This window comes from Falco peregrinus, chromosome 4 (assembly GCF_023634155.1).
Source record: "Falco peregrinus isolate bFalPer1 chromosome 4, bFalPer1.pri, whole genome shotgun sequence".
Taxonomy (NCBI): domain Eukaryota; kingdom Metazoa; phylum Chordata; class Aves; order Falconiformes; family Falconidae; genus Falco; species Falco peregrinus.
The window spans coordinates 117792499-117804495 of record NC_073724.1 but is presented as its reverse complement, the minus strand read 5'-3'; the positions used below and the strand labels follow the sequence as shown (position 1 = coordinate 117804495).

At 45.0% G+C, this 11997-nt stretch overlaps 1 protein-coding gene across 3 annotated transcripts in view; it reads right to left on the bottom strand.

Moving 5' to 3' along the window:
- Positions 1–1775: 1775 nt before the first annotated feature.
- The window catches only part of INTS4 (integrator complex subunit 4), a 39428-nt gene continuing 29206 nt past the window's right edge, over positions 1776–11997 (bottom strand). For 2 of the 3 annotated variants that reach the window (XM_013305723.3, XM_055802091.1), the window contains exons 18-23: positions 11626–11756; positions 10605–10664; positions 8126–8285; positions 7654–7797; positions 6766–6886; positions 1776–3448 (exon numbers count right to left, since the gene is read on the bottom strand). In XM_013305723.3, the coding sequence (XP_013161177.1) occupies positions 3255–3448; positions 6766–6886; positions 7654–7797; positions 8126–8285; positions 10605–10664; positions 11626–11756 (810 nt within the window). In that variant the 3' untranslated portion in view covers positions 1776–3254. Of the gene's footprint in view, positions 3449–6765; positions 6887–7653; positions 7801–8125; positions 8286–10604; positions 10665–11625; positions 11757–11997 lie in introns of those variants that run through there. The other variant, XM_027777919.2, reaches the window with a different exon arrangement.

The window sequence follows — 11997 nt, the reverse complement described above, 5'->3', positions numbered from 1 at the left end:
GCACGAACTCCAGTGTTTTTGAGAGCAGAAAAGCCTAAATGCCTCAAACCTGGGGATGGGATGGAAAAGTCAACATCTAGATTTTAAAAAATGGAAAAAAAATAGATTACACAAATTTCCTTTCAGATTTCCCATATGTTGGAACATGGTGTGAAAATGCATCTTTTAAAGAGAAAGTAAGCTAAAATACACTGGAGATCAAGGCATAAGCAGCTTTAAAAAAAAAACCAAAACAACAAACCACAACCGAAAAATAACAAAACAAAAGCAAACCTACTGAGTAAGAAGGGAAGGGGCAGCAGCAACAGGGTGGTAGCGTGCTGCACAGAAAGACCTGCTACAACACAACGTATTTGTAAGGGATGTTTTACTAGGGCCTGTAGGGATAGGACATGGGGCAACTGTTTTGAATGGAAAGAGAGTGGGTTTAGATTGGACCTAAGGAAGAAATTCTTTACCATGAGAGTGGCCCAGGCTGCCCAGAGCAGCTGTGGGTGCCCCATCCCTGGCAGGGCTCAAGGCCAGGCTGGACGGGGCTGGGAGCAGCCTGGGCTGGGGGGAGGGGGCCCTGCCGTTGAACAGGGGGTGGGAGTGGGTGGTCTGGAAGGTCCCTTCCAACTCACATTGTTCTGTGATTTTATGTTTGCAAGACTGCTTCAAACTAGGAATCAGAGGAAAAACTACAGGATGACATCAAGAAAAGCCAACTATTGGAATAATTCCATTAGGAGACTGGGAACATTCACAGCAGTCTTACATTTACAAGTGGTTTTAGACATCTTGAAATCACAGATTAAGAACTTTGCTGTAGCCCTTCAAAGTCTGATTCTTGGTGGCAAGTGATCTTTGCCTGCTATGTCATATAAAGGAGCTCAAGCATAGCACAAGGGGAGCAAAATAATATAAATCTGTTCCAGTGCAGCGCTCAAAGAAAGATGCCAATATTTTGATACTGAAAGTGGGGGTGGGAATTATAGCCAGAACAGAATAGCTGTTTGGTCATCTGTGGCCTGGGAACAAACAATAAATCACAACTCAAATACTAAGTTATGCTCAAATACTCAGAGCAGCCCAACTGCGCTGAGGAAAGGCAGAGCTGATGCCAGACAGCTGGCTCATGCCAGGCCCCGGGGGGGTTATCTGCAGGCCTGGGAGGAGCACAAAAGCTTGGCTGTGCTGCCCGTCGCTACCACCCTGCGCCGAAAAGGGCGGCAGGCAGGGCTGTGCCTATCACAGCATCAGTCGTGGCCGGGAGCGTAGGGACACCATGGACATGAACGTCTTTATCGGGATGACAAAATGCAGAAATAGGGGTGAAATGTAAAATTGAAAGGGGCGGGGGGGGAGTCTGTAATGAGCTCACGCAACTCATCAATTATCTGCCCGGACACAGCTTCATAATAAGAGATGTCCGTCAACCCTGTCCACTGGGAACTGCACCGAGGATGCCAAAGAGGAATCGGATGGTAACACACGTGCAAGAAGTTGTCAACGCAGTGCCCTAAAGGTGAAATACCAAAAAACACCTTTGTAAGAGCAGCTGCACTAAGAAAGGATATTTAATTCAAGAATAACTAAAGCAGCTAAATAGTTTTATGGTTATGAGTCTTTGGCCCACAACATGTCGGTGCTAAAATATTTTTAAGTAATTAAAATAGTCACAAAAAAACCAAAATATAAATAATTTTAAAAGTCACAAAAAACTTGCAGTAATCCCTTCTTAGCCTAGGACTGCACAGGCACACATGTTCACTCATGAAATACAGGAAGCAAAATTAGCACAAGTTTTCCAATTTTATTGTAGGAAAGCACACGAGGGGTTATTATTTACGTTGATCTCTGTACAACTGGAAAATATTTCTTCACTGCTTCATTTACTTGCTTAAAATACACCTTTTTTAACAATTGCTTGATGGACACAGGTAACGCTTGGCTGCTGCACTATAAAGTTTCTCACATTAAGTGCTCCTAGAAAATCCTACCAAAGGATTGCCGCAAATTGTAGGAAGTTCCTCAGTCCGCTGAAGCCTTGCATACAGGAGCGATGCACAGGCATTTTACAACAGGAATGCCGAAGGATCTCGTTTTTAGAAAGTTCTTGTCCCTCCGTATTCCCTGCGTACCTCCTTAGGGGAACACGGACAAGCTGCCTGACTTCTGCTTAATCAAGAGCATCTTTGGCTACTTCAGCTGATCAGAAACGAGTTCTGACTGCCAAAACCGCTGCCGAACCGGAACACTGAACAGATTTTCTCATCCCAGTAAGACTGGTTCAGGCCAAGATCCCCACACGGAAACAGATTCCCTAAAACTCTGTGGGATGGAGTTAGTAATTTTCCAACCCATGGTATTTAATCGCATTGTTCATAAAGACATACAAATGTGCAACCCAAAGAGTTGGATCACAATTCAGAAATTAATGTTTGACTCCATTTTACGTAAACAAAAGTAGTAACGTACTGTTTTGTGGCTGTAACTCAATTAAACTCTGTCCTGCTAACTGAAGTTCTGCTGCTTGCACCAGCAGTTCCTCCTCTCCCCACACCGCAACACGAACAACCTGTGCCCTCCCCAGAATTACTAGCTTCAGTACAGCTGTAGAGGATGTAAAATATAAAATAGCTCAGGATTTAGCCTATGGCAATTGGCAATTTCACTTTGAGGTGCAGTTCCTACACAAGAAAAGCACTTTAGAATATTTTCTTTTTTTACTAAGAATTTAAGTATCAATGCACAAATGCAAGTTTTCAACATTCAAAACCAATAAACCCCCAAAACCCACAACAAACCCACCCCAACAAACCCCCATAAAACCCCTGAACTCCTCAGCTTTGTTTCAGAGTACTGTAAAAAAAATGTTGATTTATGTGCCTAAGCATTTACATAGTAAATACCTTAGTAAACACCTAGCAGAAAACCTAGAGGCCTTGAAAAGAAACTTTTGATTAAAAACTGAAGATACAGCCCAATGAAATTATGAGAATGCTGACTAAGAACTGTCTTGATCTTGTTGATTCAATATAGAATCACGTGCATTTTCTGGAAACTACTCTCAGTTGGCTGAATAACTCCTGTATTGGTCTTTCTGCTTCTTAACAGCAGACCAATGGTTCTTCAGCAGCTTTATTTCTACGGTTGACTTTCTTTTACGCAAGTATAAAAGTGTTTCGGTTTGGTTCACTACCTTGGAACACAGCATATCGCTTTCACATAACACAACGACCCCATAAATACATTTCTTTTAGCGACAGACTTCACCGTCTGGCAGGTTTGGGCATTATATAAACTTTGACAGGTTTGCTGAGGGGTATGGTCCCTTCTATGCCGTTTTCAGATTGTGGGAGAGCCTCCAAGCTCTCGCTCCAGGTAGATTTTGGAATTTTAGCAGATGCCTTGCTCCTGTTGGAATTGTAAGCCAGCAGCAACCGCACTTCAATCTGACATGGCTCTGCAGAGAAAAAAACCCAAACAATAACCCAAATGTGACTGGGATCACACAGCGAACAACCAATACTGAATGAAATTTTCTCTCACATATGCTGGGTAAAATACAGAGCCACTCTGGGCTAACCAGAATCCAACGTGGTATTTGAAAATTCAACTTTTTCATTACATTCAGCACAGCAGAATTAAATATGGTTTTAGGGTTCCGTCCCGCCCTTGTCATCACTTAAAATGAGAATCTCAACGACTAACTTAGAAATAGCAACTTTCAAAAATAACTGTTAAAAGTAAATGCAACCAAATAGTAATAAAATCATAAAACCGCCACAGAACTAGCAGGCCTTGCTCCATTTATGGCAAAATTATGTAGATCCAGATGACGTCTGGCAAGACTCACAGCGCAGCAGATTACTTGAAGACTCTCTTCTGCTGGAGGATTTTATACCGCTAGACAGCCTTGTCCCCTCTTTCACCACCACAGCAGCTATATCCCAATACTGTCCGTAAGATCATAGGGATCACAGAATGGTTTGTGTGGAAGGGAGCTGTACAGACCAGCCAGTCCCACCCCCTGCCAGGGGCAGGGCCCCCTCCCCCCAGCCCAGGCTGCTCCCAGCCCCGTCCAGCCTGGCCTTGAGCCCTGCCAGGGATGGGGCACCCACAGCTGCTCTGGGCAGCCTGGGCCAGCGCCTCGCCGCCCTCACGGGGAAGGGTTTCTTCCTCATGTCCAACCTAAATCTCCCCTCTCTCAGCTTCAAGCCATTCCCCCCTGTCCCACCACTCCCTGCCCTTGCCCAAAGCCCCTCCCCAGCTTTCCTGTCGGCCCCTCCAGGCACTGGCAGCTGCTCTAAGGTCTCCCCGCAGCCTTCTCCTCCCCAGGCTGCACAGCCCCAGCTCTCCCAGCCTGTCCCCACAGCAGAGGGGCTCCAGCCCTCTGACCAGCTCCGTGGCCTCCGACGGGCCCGCTCCAACAGGTCCGTGTCCTTCTGATGCTGAGGACCCCCGAGCTGGACGCAGCGCTGTGGGGGGGTCTCAGCAGAGGGGAGCAGAGGGGCAGAGCCCCCTCCCCAGCCCTGCCGGCCACGCTGCTGGGGATGCAGCCAGGGCACGGGCGGCTTTCTGGGTGTGAGCGCACATTGACGGGTCATGTTGAGCTTTTCACCCACCAGCACCCCCAAGTCCTTCTCCTCAGGGCTGCTCTCCATCCCTTCTCTGCCCAGCCTGTGTTTGCTACTGGACATGACTCCAACCCACGTGCAGGACCTTGCACTTGGCCTTGTTGAACTTCATGAGGTTTATACTGGCCCACTCCTGAAGCCTGCCAAGGTCCCTCCAGATGGCATCCTGTCCCAGGCGTGTCAGCCGCACCTCTCAGCTTGGGGTTATCAGCAAACTCACTGAAGATGCGCTTGATCCCAGCGTCCATGTTGCCAACAAAGATGCTGAACAGCAATGATGATTTCACTTCGTTCTTCTCCCAGTGATCGTAACAAAAATGGGCTTTCGGTCTATACAGTATGACTCTGAGCAGCATGCTGGACTATATCCCCATCAAAATTTTCCTTTCTAGACTGAAAACACCACAATTCCTTTAGGTTTTCCCTATGGACTTGTACTGGTTTTGGCTGGGATACAGTTAATTTTCCTTCCCAGTAGCTCACATGGTGCTATGTTTTGGATTTGTGACTGAAATGGTGTTGGTAACTCTTTAGCTACTGCTGAACAGTGCAGTATTCATGAGTTTTCTCACTTTTGCCCTTCTGATTCTCTTCCCCATCATCCCACCGGGGGCAGGGGGCAGCCACCAGGTGCTTAACTGTACACGTGGGTTAACCCACAGCAGAACCACATTACTGACACCCAAATGAAACCCACCTCATTTTAAGATGCAACACCCAGGACTGCAGCAGTTCTCCAGCTGAGATGTCATCAGCACCAGACAGAACACAAGAAATAACCTTTTCCCACAGCCATCCCACAGCTCAGCTAACACCTCCCCGAGACTCACCTGCTCGCCATCCTGTCAACTCTTATTTGTAGCCTGCAGTCACCCCTATCGCTCGTGCCATACACCTCTCGGTGAAGCCGTGCTTTGCGTTTGGGCATTCTCCTCCCTAAGCACACACTTGTTACTGGTCTTCAGTAAGTTCCATTGTCTTGAATTAAGGCGATTTCTCTACTTTCAATTCTGACCCTGTTTCCTGAACCCCTCCCAGCTCAGTGTTCTCCCCACGTTTTATATGCCTAAGTGCTAATTTCAAAGTTAATAGCTAAAATAATGGCTAGGGGAGGCACCAGGACGGGCCACGCTTAAAAACACCCTCCCAGTGAATGCTGTGGAAGCAGAAATAAGAACTTGATTCAGCTCTCTCTGGTACAGGATCAACCTTTAAATCCAGACACTTCCAGGTGTAGAAACAACACCGTTTTTTCTTCTCCAAAACAAAACAAAGATAGTGGGATGAACATGTACACCATGGAAGCGGTATATAAAAAGGAATACGTGAAAGAACATGGTGCTAAACAAAAATCTGTTGGTTAAAAAAAATAAATCATTAAATCCTATCAATAAACTGCTCAGAAAAAAACCCCACACTTTTGAATAAACATGAAGGGATTAAAAGAAAACAGGACAAAGGGAGCTGCTTTTGTCGTTTGAAGCCCGCAAACCAATTACTGAAGCGCCTTCATGGGGAAGTGTGAAAGCCAACCGAGCCGGAATGGGGACGGTGGAGCTGCCTGTTTCATCAGAGCTAAATGGTGGGGTTTTAGGGTGTTAAAAAGGTGAAAGTTTAATCAGCAGTGAAACTGTACTGTCGAGTACACACAGTTCCAAAGGTTCTCTGCCACGCTCAAATACCTGTCAGATCTAAACCAGTGAGTTACAATGAGTCAGTTTACCGGGACTCCTTGCCATTAAAAGAGGATGCAGATCTGACTCCTACAACTGATACTGCTCTGCACGGAAAGGGGTGAGCTCACCTTGCGTACATGCTCCTGCGCAAAGGCTCCCAGCGCTGGGAGACTGCAGGTGCAGCCCCCAGCACACAGCAAGCACCATGAGAGCAGCCCCCCTAGAGCCCTGTGGAGCAGCACTGCCCTGTCACCCAAGGAGCGATGTACGTGCTCAGAGGCTGCAAGAACAGAAACCTGAGCAACACAGCAGGCAGCATCAACAGCTGTAGACTCCAGGATCCTCCGAGCCCCCAAGACGGTGGGCACATAGCTCTCATGTGCAGGAGACTGGGATGAAGGAAGACACATTCTTATCTTAGAAAAGTGCAGCAACACAATCACGTAAATCTGTATCATTAATGTTACCTGTCCAGGCTGTGTGCGAGAGGTAAACCTGAGTTATCAGTCTGTGCCTTCCAGGACCAGGATTTCGAAAGTCAGCTGGTTTAGGATGGATTAGCTGTGCTTGTCCATCTGGATACAATACCTGGAGGGGTGGGGGTAGAGAAATAAAAAAAATAATAATTTTTTTTTAAAAAAAAAAAGGAGGTAAAACAACTGAATGACAACTGGACAGGGGATTTTCACAGTGTGCATTACTTTGGTGTTTTCTGTTTGAGTTTGGAAGGCAAGGGGGTGTGCTTTATCATGAAGCCAGGAGTCTGGTTGCCCTGGATGTAATGGCCACACACTGGCCAATCCGACCCACAGCACAGGTGGAAAAAAAACAAACCAACATCAGCTTCTTTCTCCGCATTGTAAACAGAGATTTTAATTCCTTTGTTATGCTGTGAATTTGCATATTTTACTTGGCATCACACCCCACCTACCTCCGGAGCTGCATTTGAAACCAGTATTTCAGCAGCAGGAAGAAATTTTAAGTTGTAATTACAGAGAGCAGAGAGCCTGTATACTTCTGTACCATTCAGAACAGCTTCTTTTGCTCCTCTTTCTCCCACTACTCAAGCTGGAAGTTCACGAGCGTTTATTTATGCTCATGTCCATAATGTGCTGAGTGCATGTGGAAGCACCGTGTGGAGCACAGAATGGCACCGCAGTACTCAAAGCCTCAGGAACTGCACACAAGTCAACTCAGCGCACAACATACAAACCAGTTCCCGAATGTTTGGTCATAAAAGACAGAAATCCAACACTGTTACTAATAGAGTGTATAATTATTTGCAATTTAGAAGTATTGACAACCTTAACCCTAAGATGCAATTTTGTTTGCATCAATATCAAGTGACTGCTTACCTGAACTTTAACGGTTCCCTGGGGATCCTGCACATGTTCCAGGGTTGCATCAACATCCAGTGCCACTACCAACCCCGATGTAAACCTCAGCGGATTATCAGATTCACCGGTAGGCTCAATGATATTCGCAGTAGCTCTATGGAGCTACTAGGGGCAAAGTAGTTGGCAAAAATAAGGAGGTGGGGGGAGGAGGAAAAGAAAAAAAAAACAAAACCACACAATCATTTCTGTTCTTAATGGAGAAGTTGTACATGAACTTTGGATTCTTTTAAATACTACCAGGAATTATTAAGTTGTCTGTATTTTTAGCAGTAGGCCTGGGGATGTTAGGTAAGAAGAAAGCCTTTGAAAGAATAACACTTGTGACTGACCAAGAACCCAAATTCTAAAAGCTTCATGTGTATTAGGATCTAGTCAGATGCTAAGACAGTCTACAAGAATACTGCATTGTAGTTCTCCGAGTTAAGCTGACCTGCTCTGGAAGAGGAAGGTGGAGGAAGGTACTTTGTCGCAGAGTTGTCTGAAGAATCTTGACCACTTCCGAAGGCTTGGATGTCACAAGTCTGGGCATTAAGTCCAGCAATTTATCTACAAGACTCCCTTGCATATGTGGGAGCTCAGAGATGAAACATCTGTGTTAAGAATAAATCAAAAATCATATACTTTTTTCAACATTTTCAACAGCATTGCTATTTTCAGCCAAACCACTTAATCTTTGTATTTAATTATAACAACAGAGTTAGATATGTAGATTCCTCTTCTGATGCACGTCTCGTACATAAGATAAAGATTATTTCGGCTAGTGATGTTGGGACCATACCTTGTGCTCAAACTGACAACATCAAGGGCTATGCAGATCTCACTTTTTAGGTCCTTCATCAATACAAAGCCTAGTGGGCAAAGGAAACTAGATTCACAAAAAAGGAGGTAGAAATGTTGAGGTGCCCATCAACAACACGTTCATGAGAAGCAGATATTGTAGGGATTCATCCGCGCAGATCGCACGTGCAGCTGTAGTGCGACACAGATAGGAAGAGCGCTAACTGAATGAGACCGCGAGCAATCCCAGTACTCCACGCTCATCTCGATGTCACAAAGAACCAGCTGGATGAAAGAGCCATTCCTACGACAGCTGCCTTGCAGACTTTGGAAACTGGTACTTCTCAGGGAAGACATGCATATGCCCAATTCTTTATGCAGTGCACTTTCATCTGGTGAACTAAATAGCTGACAGGATCTAACACATCCACACGCCCAATACGTGAGTTGCCTGACCTTCTGCTGCAGCAAAGTTTCCAGAATGTTGGGGTTTTTTTTCTACCAATATTTATGACAGTACTAATTACTACAGCTGAGGAGTGAAATTTTAACAGTAAACTAGAATTGGTAAGACAAAAAAAACAACCAAACAACTCAAAACTACCTAGTTCTTGAGGTCAAGAACAGAGAATAGAATCCACTCTATAGCTTGGGACAACAGCTCTCACAAGACCATTTGGTATTTCTTGTTCTTTGTATAGAAGTAAAATTGAGCTACTACCCTACATCCCTGCGTGCAGAAGATGTTTTGTTAGACTGAGTCATTGGTGGTTTATCTGTTACTATCAGCAACTGCGTTGTTATCCTGCGGTATTTAGCAGTTTTGTAAGCCTAGTAAATAGTCCTGCAATTGGCCGGGGAGGAGGGGGGGGGGGGGGGGAGGGAGCACCATTTCTGTAGGGGAACCACCTCTCCAACAAAGGGCTCCCCTCCCCACTTTTCAAGTCCGGTGTTGCGCTGTATCTTCACCAACAGCTGAGTCTATAAAGCCTAGACAGGAATACCAGGCATGCCCAAAGCAGCTTCAGCTCCTCCAGAAGCGAGATTTTTTTTCACGATCCTGGTGGTGCTCTACAGGACCTCAGAACCAATAAATGGAAACCTCTTCCACCAGCTGGGCAAGGGTGGAAAAAAACCCCATACTCTCCTCTGAACAGGCTATGAGGGCCACGCAGGGATACACAACCTCATGTTCCTATAACTGCCACTACACAGACTACAAAGACAACAACTTTCAACTGCTCTGTCATAGGATGCAGCTAAAATCTGGCATGCTGAGGCTGCCCAACTTAGACACTGGGATTTTACACGTCTGACCATTTACAGGGGACATCACAGCTAAATGACAAGATCTACCATCACCCAGATTCCCTTTTGCAGAATTCATCACTGTGTATAGGAGTTAAATTGCTGAGAAATACCGATGAGTTTTGTTGGTCCTGAGACTCAGTGCAAGGAAAAGATACAAAGCAAAGGAACAGTTTATTCACTACTAGCAAATGAGCTAAACATTAAGGAATGGGTAGATTTGGTTCCCTCTTCTCATCACGTAACCAGCCACAAATGCCAAGCATACAGACCACGAAGAAACTGGAATTTAATCAAAACCAGAGACGGAATTCTGCTCCGCCATCTCTAGATACCTGTATCTCTGGCCTAGCTATCTAACTCCCTCCTGAGACAATGGAAAAAAACCTGGGCATCCCTCATCTGACTTATTTTAGACATCCAGATTAGGAGAAAATGAAAGAAATACCTCTCCAGTGAGAGGAAAGCTGGGTGAGTGCTTCAGCAGCAGTGGTCTTACAAAGCAAGTATCAACACCTGGGTGAGATGACTCCAACCCTGAGCATACAGACTGTTCACTCACTCATTTACAATTTAGAAATTTGGGATAAAGGGACAGGAAATTCCCTTTTTTGTCATATTCCTAGGAAAGCTCTTCCACTGATCCCACAGTTAGAAAGGAGTTTACTTCTCGCTTTACCATTATCTCATGGTAGCAGTCCCCGATGTATGACAGCAACAGGGGAAGGGAGATGTGAAGAGGTGAAAAACAAATGGAATATTCCCCGATGACAATGGTCAGGGGACCTTCTAACATAAAGGGAAGAAGCAATGGAATTTCTCACCTCTGAAAGGAATCCACTTCTTGTAGGAATTTTTCACACATCCCAAAAAGAGGTTCCGCTCTGTAACGAAGATAACATTCCTTGTTCTAGTTTTAAATAAAGAAAACTGTCTGTAAGGCTATAAGCATTCAGGTGTTTTGGAATCCAGTTCAAGCTCCTAAAAACTACAAGATCTTACAATTTTGAGGCCATAAAGATGTTCCCCGCAAGAGAAAAAAAAAATTAATTGCCATCTCCCTCCCCACATTCATATCCCCCTCCCACAAAAAATCATTTGCATAAGGCATAAAATTAAGTTCACAAAGCCACTATTTGAAAACATTACCTCTCCACCTACAAAACAAGAGGTTAAAAGGCAAACATATCATGGACCTCTAATGGCAACACAGTAAATTGATGGCAACAAACTCAGAGCAAAAGCAAACAAGTTAGGATACTAACCTTTGCTCTAATCCCACCAAACGGAGTTCTAATTCTACAGCCATCCAAACCCGTGTGTAACTTCACTGGCCTCAGCAGCCAAAACAAACCACCCAGAGCCTCTCACATTGCCCAAGTCAGGCAAACACACGAGCGTTTTGAGTCTGAAGTCACACAAATGTCAGTTGCAGATCCATCAAAAAGACAACTCTTTTCTGATGCTAAAAAATCAGCAACTAATACTTAATGAGGCAAACATGATTAGCGTGCTCTTTGATACGTGACTGTTCCTCACTTCAACAGGTTCCAAATATCAACTCTACAACATTTTAAACCTATTTGTACGTTTATAGCTGAGAGAACTCACCTCCCAAAACACATCTTCCCAATAATTCTGTCATCAGATTTAGTGCTGTGGCACTACACAGCTACCCCAAAGGCAAAAGGCAGCTCTGCGTTCTGAACTGCTTTAGCAAACGGTTACTGGCATGCCGCGATCTTTTGTGTGTCTAATTGCTCCTTGCTGTTTATTTAAGCCAAGCTTAAGGAAAACTAAGCTTATAGGTAAGACTAAGAAGGTCCTCCAGCAGGTCATCCTTACCCTCTAGTGGTGCGCGCAGTCACTATAAGCTGTAACGCCTTCGCCTGCAGCCTCATGTGGTGAATAATGACCACTTGCCTGCTCTCCACTCCGCTGTACATGAACTCCATTTTATAAGTTTCTTCCACGATCTGTCAGATAGACCACAGGGGTGAAGAACCATCAGACTCCGTTAAAACGCTTCCACAAGCACCATCGCAAGATTCCGGGATTTTTTCCTCACACTGAGGAACACATTAATCCACAAGTCTCGTTCTTTTGGTGAAATTCTTCATGGCACAAAGCGACACTTAATACCAAAAGGTTATCTTGGCTGTATTAAAGAAATAATTCACGAAACCTGGCCTGAAATCAAGCCCTCCCTCCACTGGC